General features: G+C 41.4%; 1 protein-coding gene across 2 annotated transcripts; it reads right to left on the bottom strand.

Moving 5' to 3' along the window:
- Nucleotides 1–8: 8 nt before the first annotated feature.
- Nucleotides 9–14,341, bottom strand: LOC130379237 (dehydrogenase/reductase SDR family member 6). 2 transcript variants are annotated; one of them, XM_056585949.1, is made up of 10 exons: nt 14,243–14,341; nt 13,725–13,804; nt 7,501–7,579; nt 6,870–6,966; nt 6,251–6,359; nt 5,785–5,845; nt 5,324–5,437; nt 3,393–3,451; nt 2,842–2,934; nt 9–304 (listed from the first exon to the last, which is right to left on the bottom strand). In XM_056585949.1, the coding sequence occupies exons 2-10, from the start codon at nt 13,794–13,796 to the stop codon at nt 251–253; spliced, it is 738 nt and encodes a 245-aa protein (XP_056441924.1). In that variant the 5' UTR covers nt 13,797–13,804; nt 14,243–14,341; the 3' UTR covers nt 9–250. The 2 variants fall into 2 exon arrangements, with proteins under 2 accessions (XP_056441924.1, XP_056441925.1); XM_056585950.1 differs by having other exon boundaries at nt 25–304; nt 14,239–14,326.
- Between the last annotated feature and the right edge of the window lie 791 nt (nt 14,342–15,132).

Genomic DNA, 15,132 nt, shown 5'->3' with positions numbered 1-15,132 from the left:
GTTACCGGTTGGTTTATTCAAAATAAATTTATTAAATGTTTTTTGACAAATTGACAACTCCTTTGTGGCACGATTGTGTTAAATTGACAATTCAGCTTCAAACAAGTAAAGGTAGGTAAACAGGTTGAAATCATATCTCTGTGGAAATTGTAGTATTATAATTATATTATTCATGGGTTAGATGAATAATTGTAAAACGCCTTCAAATAGGGATTTGAAGTAGTTATTAGAAAGGAATGGTTCAGAAACTTCAGAGACGCCATCCTCCATCAATGATGTGCTCCGTTCCAGTCACGTAGGCTGACTGTTGAGAAACAAAGACACTCATCAGGCTGGGAGCCATCACATTCCACCACTGACAGGTCAACGGCCTATCCAAATCATGGCTCGGAACAAGAGCCGCTAGAGCCATCCGTAACGTCTGTCTTATATTCTTAAATGGCATACAAAAGCCAAGTCCCCTTGGCAGGGACTTGTCAAAAACATCAAGCAAAAAGGTTCACATATTTATTAACTTCCTCTGCAACACATTGATTTAGCGTTTAGTAAAAGAAATATGTTTTATGAAAGAAATGGCATGTGGCATGAAATTATTCAGTTATTCAAAACAATATAAAAAAAATAGTTTGAATATGCAACTGTTAATTATAAAAGTTCTCTAAAAAACTGTGCATAGCACTGTTATGGCAACGATATCAGTGACTGATTTCGCAGGTGCACATCTTTTAAAGGTCCCATGACATGCTATTTTATGTATTCTTTAATATAGGTATTAGTGGGCAACTAACACAGTATTCAAAGACGTTCCCGAAATTCAGTCGTGGTGCAGAGTTACAGCCACTCCGAGCCAGTCGCACATTGAGCTTCCCCCAAATGCGCTGTTTTGGTGTCTAGCTATAATGCAAATGAGGAGGAGCGAGGCGGGTCAAGGAGGAGGGTGGGGGTGTGGCCCTGAGCAGCTTGCAGCCACGGTACCATGCACTCTGTTTACAGCCGATGTATTGCAATGGCGAGGCGCACACAGCCTTTAGCCGTGTTCTGTAAATGTTCTAGAACACACGGGAGTCCTGGAGCTCTATACCTAAATATTATCAGATAGCCTACATAGATATCTATATCATATAATATATATTATCCCGGCCAAAAGCTGTGTGAGACGATATTATGAATCTCAAACGACCGTACCGTGGTTCTTCCACGTTCACATCAATGTGAAGTAGACTGAACCGCGACAAGGAGGAGAAAGGGATTGTTGCCGGGCAGCGCTTTGGCACCTCCGCCTCCGGCGGTGGTCCCTCAGCGGGGCTCAAGCGGGAGACATTCGCCGCCAACAATCCCTTTCTCGTCTATGTCGTGGTTCATGTTCTTGAGGGAGTCAAAGCCAAAGTTCCTTCCCCCCAATTTATTCTCAACCTTGGCTGAGATAACCCCCACTACGAGTCTCGTTGTAGAAATACCAGAGACGAGAGTCCGACGTGTTATGCGCCATAACACCAAAAGCAGAACAGTTATCCAAATAACAAGGAAGTGTACAACACTTGCGTTACAGTCCTGGAGCTCTATATCTAAATAATATCATATAATACATAGATATCTATATCATATAATACATATTATCACGGCCAAAAGCTGTATGCGCCTCCAGACGATATTATGAATCACAAACGACTTTGTCGGGTTCTGCGATTTCTCTGGTCCTTTCCCCCAATTCCTTCTCAACTATGGCTCAGATAACCCCCACTGTCTCGTTGTGGAAATACAAGAGACGTCAAAGAACCGACAAGAAACACTTGCGTTACAGTGTGTGTATTCACACACACACATGTGGCGCTCGCACGGTCGTGTCTCATTGGTGGGCCAACGTCTCTGGGCGGGCCAGGCAGAGTAAGGGGAGGAGCTTAGATGCTTTATGACAGGGGTGCCCAACCAGTCGGTCGCGGTCTACAAGTAGACCGCCGATAGATCCTAAGTCGACCGCGAGGGGTGAAGAAAAAAAAAAGATATATATATATTAAAAAAAAACTTGCGCGGGACATATACGCGCGGTAGCGCATGCGCTGTCAACAGTAGTTGAACGCCGTCAACAGTAGTTACGCAGTCCTAAACGTTGGCATGGCTGAGGGGAAACGAGTTAAGACCTACCATTTTCACCCTGAGTAGGAGGAAGATAGTATTGATTATTGTTGTGTGCAGACGGAATGAAACCCCCACTGAAGTCCGTAGGTCCCCCCCCCCCCCCACTAGATTTAGTTGACACTAAATCTAGTGTCAACATTTGCAATGTTGACACTAGACTGGTAGATCTCGGGAGGTTGGCTACTTGAAAAGTAGATCTCGGGAGGTTTGCTACTTCAAAAGTAGATCTCGGGAGGTTGGCTACTTCAAAAGTAGATCTTGGGTCAAAAAAGGTTGGGCACCCCTGCTTTATGACGACATAAATAAAGACATTCCAAATCAGCGCGCTTGAGCCTCCGTTTTTCCAAGGCGAGCAGAACAGCTAGTGCTCGTTTTACACCAAACGCAAGTTTTAGCCACTGGGGGACCATAGGCAGGCTAGGGGAACTGATATTTATGTTAGAAAACCTCATAAAGTCAGATTTTCATGTCATGGGACCTTTAATACGCATTTACTTCGGATATCACAATGTGTGAGAAAGTGGGCCTCAGTTCAGAGAACCAGAAAATCCAATCTTCACAAAAACAGGTCCACAGATTATAAGACTTCAAGACATAACATCAGCAAAACCACTGTGTGCCAACACCCGTTCAACGGTGGCACCCTAATTGAGTTATACCAGCAAACCAAAGCCCTCGGCGCTGCACCACACGAGCAGAGCTTACCTCGTCTGAAGCCAGGTAAACACAGAGGTAAGCCACTTCCTCCGCGGTGCACATCCTCCCCGTCTTCTGCCTTGCCATGAAATCTTTATAAGCCTGCGGGAGGTACAGATGAGGAGCTCACTTTACACAGCACTTGACATGGAGATCAAATCATGCAATCGTCAGATCCTGCAATCTGGTGGTTATTGCTGAATCACAGGGCCTAAGCGGTCAGCCATTTGACTTCAAAGAAGTACTTTGCGGATAAACTGGTTTATTACTCAATGTTTCTTAGGTTTGATCACTGATCATTCTATTACTGGAGGTCTCCATCGAGACGGGATATCAGAATTCCGATTGCGGAAACAGAACACAGTGAATCACAGCCGCCTTGCTTTTGTGACCAATCAAACACAATGTTTCCAATGCCGTCCTGGCAAGTAACAATTTATTTGAGGGGCAAAAAGGGCCCATTAAAATGTGGTAATTTTCTCTGCAATCACATCATTTTGTCCTCATTGCCAAACGTATTTTCTATTTACAGTATGCTGCCAGCTCTATTGTAGTCCTACCTGCTCTGGGTCTGGTTGGGCCTGGATCCGGCCTCGTAGTGACGGAGTATCAACAGTGCCTGGAGATAGACACACACACACACAAGAACAATTTCTTTGGGTCGATTTGTCCCCATTCTAAAAACAAACTTGGGTTACAACATATCCCTGCATCCCGTGTGTTGGCCTACAGAGACACCTAGGTGTTGTGTGTCAATTAGGGCTGAAGGATTGGGGGAAACAAACTAATTGCAATTATTTTAACCAATTGTGATTTAGTATGCAATACTCTTTGTAAAGTTCCTTATGTTCTGTATTATTCACTGAACAACATTGGAAGCGGTCGCAGATAAACATCTCTTTCCTTTTGGCCAGGCCTATGTGTTGAGTTGAATTGATGCAGGAATTCGTATTATAACATCTTAGTTTTATTGAATTAATAAATGAAAAAAAAAAATAATATTACTTATCTCCATTCAGTAACAATAAGAAATCGCAGCCTTCGCGATGTGCATATCACGTTCAGGCCCGGATTAAGCAGTCACAGGACCCTGGGCACAAATGTTGGATGCCCCCCACCCCGAAAAAAAAAAACAGTGCTGTGGCAGGTGTTTTTTATTATTAATGATTAGGCCTATTGTAGCCTATGTCACAACAGAACAGAAATGTTTCTATCGCATATTATCAACAAAGCATTATATGCTAAAACAAGACAAAGAAACATTTAACAAAGCTAAATGATATGCTACCATCAAAATGAAATACTTTAATTATTTGTTTATTCGATTTGTTTATTCAGTTTATACTAGCCTAGCCCTATCAACTTATGAATTGCTGAATGAACATATGAACATAGAGTTTTTTAATGTGACTGGCATCATCCCTTGGTCTCCTTTCTTCACTCAGGATCCCCTATCACGGTCTGGTTGTCTGTCTTTCTGATTTCCCCACTTCTGTCCTCTCTTTCATCTTGATCCTTAAACTAGTACTCCTCTCCGCCAGGGTATGTCTATATAATGAATGGCAATACATTACACTCAGAAGTTAGTAAACAGAAGTAAGTCTGAATACAAATATGTAACATTAAATGAGAAATAATATATATATGTTTATGTCTCCCTCCCTGACGCACCTGTTAGAAAAACTTCTTACGGGCTCTCCTATTAGCAATGTCAGTGATAACTTCATCGAATTCCAGGCTCCTGAGTAGCTCCGTCTCGATGGCCATGAGTGACAGCGCGCTGAGGCGCTGTTGCGTCTGTGTCGTTCTAAGCTCATTTTTAATTCTGGCCAGATGTGAAAATGATCGTTCCCCTTCACAATTTGTCACAGGCAGGGTCAAAAAAATACGGAGAGCTATAAAAACGCTTGGGAAAGTTGATTGCAGACCCTGTTTTAAGATCATCTTCAAAAGCTTTTGAGGAGACTTATCCTGTTCGTTTTGCATGAAGCTTCTGAACTGGATTATTTCATTGGCCAAGTCGACATCTAAATCAGATGGGTATGACATGCAGAGCACTTCTGCCTGTTCACGGATACTGGTCAAATTGTCAGTTTCCATAAAGAGTAAACGTTTCTAATTGAAACCGAGGCAACCGGCTTGCGCCTATATTGACTCATTCGCAACTTAAAGGGGCCCGCCCGAAAAAAAATAAATAAAAAATTCGGACGAGTCTTGGGCCCTCTGGCTGGGCTGGGCCCTGGGCACGTGCCCATAAAACCCATTGGTTAATCCGGCCCTGATCACGTTCTATTACATTGCGGTGTCGATTTGAATTTGATTAAAAACAGCCCTTTGTCAGGGTCAACTGCCACAGTATGGCATGCGGTATGGCACACAGTATGGCAAGTATTCGATGCGGACAATTAAAGTAAACTGCCACTATCTGGGAAGGTTTTCATCATGTGAGGGGGGCGGGTGGGGGGATATATAACAAACATTATACACCTACCAGGGCAGACACAGTTACAGCGAATGCCTTGGTCCAAGTAGTCTGCGGCCACTGATTTGGTGAGTCCAATGACAGCTGCCTTGGAAGTGCTGTAGACACAGCGATTGACCACGCCTAAAGAAGACAGCAGCCATGGCAGACATAAGAGGATTACAATGACATTGTTCAGCTGCCCAATGGCTTAGCAAACCTTTCTTACTCATGTTGCTGTCATGTTAAATATATACTGGTATTGTGTTCATTATCCTTATAAATTACTTTAATTTAGGATATCTTTATAATTTTCTATAATACAGAATATATATATGTATAGGTTTATGCTACGAAGAGTATTTCCGTTTATGTTATATATATAATTTGTAAAAGTATCAATATCAATATAATTTGATTGGTCTAGTGTTATTTTCCTTTTCAAACTAGATTGTACTTGGATGGTAATTAATATCAATACTGTTGTTTACCTTTTATGCTTGATGCAACTGATGACATGTTGATTATGTTTCCTGACTTCTTGGCCAACATCTATAATATGAGCACAGTAGGAGATAAATTACCAGCAATGTGATCAATAATAACCATGTAATCATGTTTGAGATCTCCACGTTCATTCCCGTTAAAGCCTTCTCAACTACTTTTTGTATCAACAGTTTTATAGAAGGTTTTACAAAGAGGGACAAAATGTTATGATTCAAGTCTCTAGGATCGCTGCATTAGCTTGCAGCTAGAGTATAGCTAAAGACAGATTGGCAGGCAGTAACGGGACTGTTCCCTCTAAAGGCTCAGTGTAATGCAGCTAATCCACAGAAACAAACAAACCGAACAACATAAAAACACTGAACATATGGCACTCTATTAACAACCAACACAGGTTCCATCAACCGCGGCCGATCTAAGAGGCTGGCATATGGTTTGGAGGTCAAGGGTCACCTTGGGCAGGAAAGCCCTGGTCATCAGGTACATGCTGCGGACGTTGACGTTCATTGTGAAGTCCCAGTCAGCCTCCTCACAGTCCAGGATGGAGCCGTGGTGCACGAAGCTAGGAGACAACAACAACAAACCTTTATGAGCTGTTGGACAGATGATCGCTTGAAACTGCCATAATTATCAATATCCACGTCCAACACGTCCCTTGAACTTCAGACTTTAGGAGGTATGGAAGGAAGATGAGCGGCAGGGTGCTGTTGTGCATAGGTGCGTTTCCCTGCCAGCTGCAAAGTTCTGGGTTAAATCCTCCATCATTTACAGGCCAATCTGCAAGCATCCTAGAGCATGATGCTGACTACCTTCTTGACTTATTATCTGGTTTCACTGTGAGTCGCTTTTGGTAAAACCTGAATGCTGGATGCAACAGGAACGCTCCCACGACCACATTACTGAAATGGTGTTCAAGAGGTCAAGGAGGGGGTTGTGGAAGACCTTGAGTTGTGGGGTTTAAGGGTTTAAAAAAGGGGGAGAAGGGGATGAAGCGCACTTTGAGAGGGAGAGATAAAGAGACAGATACAGAGAGGGAGACAGAGCCAGAGAGAGAGAGAGAGAGAGAACTTACCCAGCTACGTTGAACAACACATCTACGTGTTCGTGTTCCTTGGCCAGTTCTTCCACCTGGTCCTTCTTAGTCACGTCCACCACCTTGGTTCTGATACCTTCAGTTAGAAAACGGATAGCAATATTTACAATTTCAAGTATTTACAATTTCTCTACATTTTATCATTGAGACTTTGAGGATTTTAACCGAAATGAGACTATGAGACTATTAAACTATGGACTATGAAATAGCCAATTTTTAAAAACTATACCTAGAAACTATTACGTTTGAATCTCTGCAAAAACGTGGCTACTGGCTACATCAGAGAAATGTTTTAAAAACTTTGAATAACCTTTCACTGAATTAGTGTATCAGGTTACTGATGCATTTGAATGATCAGGGGCCATTTATGACCATTACTACAGTCAGATGAAATGGTATTGTGCATTGTGACAATCTCTAATTGAATAAGAAAATAATTTAAATAATTCTGGAAAAATTAGGAAGAATATGTTGAAATGAACGATATTATGTTACAGCCTTTGAGGAACAACAAACATGTATTTTGAGATGACAAGAAACCGTGTGTGCAGAATTTCTCTCTGTCCAGCAGATGTCAGCGATGCACCAGAACAGATCTGACAGGCAGTACCTGCAATACTGTCCAACTCCCTCAGCTTCTCTCCATTGATATCAGTTGCGGTGACTTTAGCTCCCTCTTTAGCAAACGCCTGCAAAGGACAACAACATTTAATGTTCACCAACATAATGTAATGAACATCCAGGAATAATCTTCAGCGTGAACAGAATATATTGTTATCATTGGCAGGCTTCAAAACACATAGTCTGGTAGGAAGGGGGGGTTCCCATGCACCCGAAAGGTATATTTTTCTAACAAAGCTTTTTGTAATCCTTAAGGTGTCTAGTAAAGGAATTTTGATGTTCCCCATGCAAATTATTGTCCCATGTATGATTTTTTTCACCATCTTTTGTGTCTGTGCTTGATTTTCGGCTGTGAAAAAGGTAAACTTTAAACCTACATAGATCTTGAACAATACATTCTACAGACACAATCCACCCCATTTTCTCTTCGTCTTTGTATGAGGAATTGATATAAATGGGGATTGTCATGATTAGATAATGTATGGTGCATAAAAACTCAAATAAACACAAAAAAATGTACAAAAACCGTGACATTGGATCACTGGAACTCCTCCCCTATGGACCCTATTGATATATGTTTTCTTACTTTTGTATTTTTACATTCTTTAAGATGTCTCATAAACAAATGTTGATGATCCCCACTTGAAAAATGGTTACATGTAGGTTTATTCTGGCTATATTGGTTGCCACCCTGGATTTCCAAAAATTTAAAAAAGACTGTCACTGGCTTCATTCTCATCAGAGGAGAATGCCGCATAATCAGGGTCCTCCTCAAAATGAACCTGTGTCTCAGGCACATCCTCACATATATTGCTTCCACCCTGAAAAATCTGTGACAGAACCTCAGTGGCAGCAAATCTTTTCCTGTCTGGTCATTTTCAAAATGTGTAGTTGAGGCACAAATGCAAAGAGCAATGTTGATTGAATTATCAAAGTTCTCGCAGGAACTATGTTTGCCCCACCCCCCATGCTGCAAGGATGATCAGAGTTATCATGAGAACTGTCAGAGTATGAAGATGTGGCCCTGCTTCTTCGTGGTACAATCCAGAAGACATTCAGGGAGGCCAATTCTCTTCCTTGGCCTCCCACAACTGATGATCTGGTCATGTCCTTGGATGACCTCCTGCCATCTGATCTCATGAGGTTCCTGACCCTCATCATTTCTGGTGATGCTGACTTGGAGAAGAGTGAGAAGACAAGATGCCTTGTGCCATCTATAAGTCAGGTATGACTTAACTCTCCACTTTGATATATTTTTTTGCCTTTTAATATTACACACTTTTTATTTTGTGTACACTGTAGTTGCTTGAACACTTCAATGCTTAATTGCTTTCTTTATTATTTCAGGACATCTGCCGTGCTGTGAGAAAGGGAGAGTGGAAGTTGCCCAAGCATACCCTCCTCTGTACCACTATACGTCACCTTTATCGCAGTAAACAACTGACTACTATTCTCAGTAGGCTAGGTCACTGTGAAACCTACGACTTTGGCTTGGAACTTGAGACCGCTCTAACCAAGGCCCTCAATGAGGTTTCCATCTTTCTCGGTCCACAAATTATTCTGGTGAGGGGAACAATGTGTTTCATCTAGAGTGGGACAATCTGAACAAAATAACGACAAACATTCATGGCTCAAATGTGGTGAACTGGAACGGTGGGATCATGATATAGGAGGTGAAACCTGGATTTGATGCCCCCAACTCTCCCCCAAATCAACGAATGCTCCCTCTCTACGAGCGGAACAAGACACGCTCTCTGAAGGTAGACATACCTGAGAACCTGGACTCCGTCCATATCTATAGTCGGCCCAAAAATTTCCTGAGGGAGCAGTTTTTACTCCAACCACAGCAAACAACAAAGTTTACTCAAACAGCATCCAAGAGTATCATGTCTGGTTACTTGTCCGAGTGGTGGGAAGCCGTGGATCAAAGCAACTAGTAGCAGGGTTGGCTGGCTTTGTATCAGCCACTGGTGACCAGCCCACTAGAAGATCTATCATCGACTATTTCACCCCAATCAACCAGCCTTTTACAGAGTACTCAGTCATAAGGGAGCTGCTAAAACAGTCTGAGGAGGCCACCATGGAGGTAGGTCAGGAGTACATCCTCAATACCTTTGACCTCGGTGGTTGCATGAAGGCCCTGCCTCTCATTTGGAAATTCCCAGAAGAGTACGAAAAGCATGTGGTCACCCCAGGACCCTTCCATACCGGGATGAACTATATGGAATGCTGACAGGGCACAAATGCAAGGGCCCAGGCTACGCTGAAATCCTCATTGAGGCAGAACTTGTCACTAGTGGCTGTCTCGTAGGAGTCCTGAAGGGGAAGACATATGCAAAAGCACTGTTCTGTCTCAAAGTAGTCAGTGAAGTCATGGAATGACTGTTGCTACAGAGATTCATGGAGGAGGAGAACGTAGAGATCACCAATCCCAAAGCCCTCTTTGATCTAGTCCAGGCCTGTAGTCGTGAGAACCTTGACCTTGCACTGAAGGATCCCTCCACTCTCGACATCCTCAAAAAGTATGAGGCATAGAAAACAAGGTGCGTGCCGGCCACCTTCGCAAGACAGCCACATTCTGGCTCAGTGTGATTGATCATACCCGTCTGATCCTGATCGTGCAGTACTCTGTAAAGACAAACAACTTGGCTCTATTCCACAAATGCAACAGGGACATGGCAGATCTATTCTTTGCGTATGACGGGCCAAACTGCTCAAGGTAATTCACATTTCAGACAATGTGACATGAGACATACAGTACAGTATGATGAGTAATGGAGTAGACAAAGGCCCTATCCTTCCCACTTCACTCATTGACTTGCTGGAAAAAACAGTCGAGGAAAGGGATGGAGATGGCGAAGAAGACGAGGAGCAAGAGATAGATTATGAAGACCTGCTGAATGATGAATAGACATTTTAACTTTTCATTTTTGCAATTTTTACTTTTGAATTTCAGTTTATTCTAATGATACACATATGAGTGTGTTTTTCTGTTTTGTTTCAATAAATAAAATACTAATATAACAGTTTGAAAAAGATCTCCTTAAGGTGTATGGGAGATGTTTCTTTGGACCAATTCTGCCTATTGATGAGCCTACATTTTTAGCATTTGGTTGTGTTAATGTTCCATACATCTTCCAGTCATGCCACTACCCATCCCTCTCAATGTCTTATGCCAAAATGAAACAGAAAATAGGGTAATTTTCCATTACATAATGTACAGTTAAGACATGTCGATTTTTTCTTTTTTTTGGAACAAATATAGCCTGAATAAACATACATGTGACCATTTTTCAAGTGGGGATCATCAACATTTGTTTATGAGACATCTTAAAGACTGTAAAAATACAAAAGTTAGAAAAAATATATCAATAGGGTCCATAGGGGAGGAGTTCCAGTGATCCAATGTCACAGATTTTGTACATTTTATTTGTGTTTATTTCGTTTTTAATCACCATACATTATCTAATCATGACAATCCTCATCTCTATCAATTCTTCATACAAAGACGAAGAGAAAATGGGGTGGATTGTGTCTGTAGAATGTATTGTTCAAGATCTATGTAGATTTAAAGTTTTCATTTTTCACAGCCGAAAATCAAGCACAGACACAAAAGATGGTGAGAAAAATCATACATGGGACAATAATTTGCATGGGGAACATCAAAATTCCTTTACTAGACACCTTAAGGATTACAAAAAGCTTGGTTAGAAAAATATACCTTTCGGGTGCATGGGAACCCCCCCTTCCTACCCTGCTAACAGTGGTGGTGCCATCATGCTGTATTTTTTTTTGGACAATAAAACACTGAAGTCACGTCACCACGGGAACTAATATTACCAGAAACCGTTTACGACTCACTGCACCCACACCGCCAGCCGGTTAAAAATCATCAAATTCACAGCATCGAGTGTTTGATAGACGTTCTGTCCTTCTTGTCTTCAAGAAAAAAAATACTTAACTGACAGGTTTAAAAAAGATGCTGTGGCTAGGCCAACCGAGGAGTATAGTAGTGACGCCCCATTAAACATGTCCTAGACCATTACAGCCTCAAGTGTCTTTCAGAGTGTAAATGGGAAGCTCTTCAGACCATGGGAGCCCGGTCTGTGATGGCTTTCACGCCTCACTAGCGGGCAACGGGGATCCAGCCTCCTCCACACAAAATAGAATAAAAACACACATTTTAAAGAGGCATCCACAATCAAAAATGCATACACGTGTGATACGCAAAAGGCGTCACTCCCGAGGAAATGGTCATCAAATGACTCGGTCTCCCGGAGAGGCGGTATAGATGTTTTGTTCTGTTTGTACAAGGATATCAACCAGGGGGGAAGCCTAGAGTCACAGGTCTATGCTGCTGGTTGTTGTGGTGTCGCATATATTATATCTTGAACGGTCTGTTCGCAAAGTCTTGCTGAACACAGGGAACATTCAGGTTATGGAATTAAAAAAGTAAAAAGCCTGGAGAAGCTTAACCCTCTCTCTGAGGCTGACATCAACATTAACAGCTGCTCAGACACAGCTCCACACGGCCTCACACACACAGTGGCGCTAGTGTTAGGGCTGATCGATTAATCAAATTCCAACCGACATCACAATGTAATAGAGCGTGATTTTCAAATCGTAAAGGCTGGGATAAAAAATAAGTAAAGTGTTTGTTCTAATGTGACATAAATTATAATCTAACAAATCAGGTGGTTGGAATCTGAAACACAGGGCCACGTTGGGGTTCAAGTTTACGTGACCTGCGAGCGATAGCAGTAGATGAGGAAAACAACTTTCCACGCTACGCTTTGATTTGTTGCCGCTGGCATGAAAAAGAAAACTGACAAAAACCCGAACACAGGTGTCAAGTAGATCGAATGCCACCCGACAGTGATCACTGACCGAAATTATCCAGAATAAAACTCTATATGAACAAGATTCAAAACCGCAAATTTACTAAGGCGATAGGGTTAATAGTTAAAGATATGATCAAGACAGTGACTAGGCCGGGTTTACAGCTTTGGTAAAGATACTGGATAAATGGACCGGACTAGAGACATTTCTTATTGTCTTGGACTTGTCTTGGACTCGTTGGTAGGCTATTTGGCGGCGGACTGACAAAAAACATGACCGCCAATGTGTCAAGTAATAATACAAAACATAAGGAACTTTAAAAAGAAAATGTGCATACTAAATCGCAATCGCAATATTATAATCTAATGTTAGACTATAATATATAGTCTAGTAATCGCAATTCAATTATATCCTTAAATCGTGCCCCAAAGTGCACTCTCTCGCCCTTTGGCGTGGTGTCAAAGTGCCACCGCACTTTGACAGCCAATGACTGATTGGAGACTGGAAAACACAGATGATTTTACTAGAGCTGTCAGTTAAACACGTTATTAACGGCGTTAACGCAAACCAATTTTAACGGCGTTAAAAAATGTATCGCGCGATCAACGCAATTATTTTATTACAAAAAAATATATATATATTTTCCTTGGGCCAAAACAAAGAAGCAGTAGCCTGACTGCTATGTTCAAATGACATTTGTTCAAAGCAGTCGTTTAATTGCACTATAGGCTCTTTTTTTGTATCGTCCTGTTTTGATCAGTATATGCCAATGTTGTTATCAATAAAAAATCATTTGCACAAGGCAAGCCGATGCACTTCACCATGTTGATAAGAGAATTAAAATGAGAAGAATTATGGGACAAAAAAATCAAGGGATATTTAGCATAGAAAAAGAATTTGCGATTAATCGCGAGTTAGCTATGACATTAATGCGATTAATCGCATTAATCGCGATTGAGGTGTAAAATCTAGAGCTTGACAGCTCTAGATTTTACACCTCTTGACGGTCTTATTTGAAGCAACAGTGATTTAATGGTTTATTGATATGCTGAAGAGAACATAAACGACATAAAACCAGTTTAAAATAATTCAATATTGTGATTCACAACCACTTTAAACTTAACTTTCACCCCTATAAGTTCACTATTAAAAACATTGCAGAACTCAGACTGGGTTGCAACTCTTCAAGTGACGGGACTCTGTATACAAAGTTGTGATGTGATGCAGACCCTGCTGTCAGTGGAGAGATTAATTTGTCATTGTACGCATCTCTTCAGCACAGAAGACACACAATCTAACAAATTGTAGGCTATATATTGAAAAGGCTAGTGGGAAATTAACTTCAACTGCATGAGCAATTTATAAAGTCATTACTATTGCCGCCGCACGTCCAATCCCTTGCGCCGCTGCAGACAACACGATCACTTTCCCATCAAGGCGACCCATGGCGCGTCCTAGATGATTAAACAACAACAGTAACAGCAACATGAGACACCTGATGCATTAGTAGCAAGGTGAAGGTGTGATCGTGAAAAACATAAGTGGGAACCATAAAAATAAATCATTTATTGATATCAATGATTTACATGCCAGTTATGAATGTGATGTGCGTATGTGCATGCCCATTTTTTCTTATTTTTCAGGATTTGCCTTCTTTGTTCTAACTTTTCCACATGTATACCAATTTATATACATCAATCATGTCGGATTGCATACATTATTTTTAGAGGTATGATTGCCAACGTAAGCCTGCAGCAACATTCTCCTTTGCTTTGTCTTCAAATTACTTAACGTAGCCAACACTGGTGCATCCACATACAACATTGGCGAATGAACATTTTATAACCGTACTTCATTATAGGTTTTGTAAGAGTTTACGTTTACTTGCCTACCTTTTGCTCTGTCAGTCCAACAGTGAGTCAAAGTTCACACAGTGGCAGTAGCTTCGCTAGCAAATTTTCCGGCTCTGTCATTGGCTACAGACCAGGAAGTGTGTGCGCACGCAGCACTGTGTTCTTGGCCAATAGTTGTTAATGTGAGTAAAAAATAAGTGAGGGTTAAGGATTTAACCATGCTGCGCCTGCATTCCAGGAGTTAATGAAGAACTATGCTTATCCCACACTTAAATTACTATGTTGCAATAGTCGAAATATTAGGCCTCATCAATAACACGTATTATAGGTTAAGGAACATAAAATGTTTTAATTGACAGAAAATATAAAGTACTTCACATTGAAATCTGAGCAGAAGACAGAAGGTAGAGGTTTATGTAAACTCCAACCAGAGTTTGAACACAGGTTCGGGAAAACTATTTTGTCTTCAGTTGTTAGTTAATTAACTTGTAATGTCTGCAGGCCTTTATTTGGTGACCTGCTGGTCAACCAGAGACAGAAAGCCATGTTTATCTGTTCTCAACAGGGTGACCTAAAGAAACATTTTTTGATTGCAGTTAAGTCTTGTGGAATAGAGCTCAAGAGTGTTGTTTTGAACTACGGCACACTGTGAGGGAATTTATACAAACAGCAACACAAGCGTGCTTCGCTCAAGGCTGGACCTCCAACATGATGGCACAACAACAGGCCAGAAAGTCTGTACTCCCATGGAGACCCAGCTACAAACCCCCAAGTTAACCAAACACAAACTGTGCTCGCACAGCATGGGAAAACGTTTAGAACAACTTTTGAACTGAGCAGGAATTGTGAAGTTAATCGTCAGTACTGATAATATGAATGCTAAATATATATAAGCTATTAAGATAAGTGAGGTGATATTTCGCTATTGA

This window comes from Gadus chalcogrammus, chromosome 3 (assembly GCF_026213295.1).
Source record: "Gadus chalcogrammus isolate NIFS_2021 chromosome 3, NIFS_Gcha_1.0, whole genome shotgun sequence".
NCBI classification, from domain to species: domain Eukaryota; kingdom Metazoa; phylum Chordata; class Actinopteri; order Gadiformes; family Gadidae; genus Gadus; species Gadus chalcogrammus.
Note: the sequence above shows the minus strand (reverse complement) of the source record. Positions and strands in the feature narration are given on the sequence as shown.

Coding starts and splice junctions, on each gene's coding strand:
- LOC130379237 (XM_056585949.1), bottom strand. CDS start 13,796: ATGGGTCGCCTTGATGGGAAAGTGATCGTGTTGTCTGCAGCGGCGCAA. Junction 6,360..6,869: donor GTGTTGTTCAACGTAGCTGG/GTAAGTTCTCTC, acceptor GTTGTCTCCTAG/CTTCGTGCACCACGGCTCCA. Junction 2,935..3,392: donor CCCAACCAGACCCAGAGCAG/GTAGGACTACAA, acceptor TACCTCCCGCAG/GCTTATAAAGATTTCATGGC.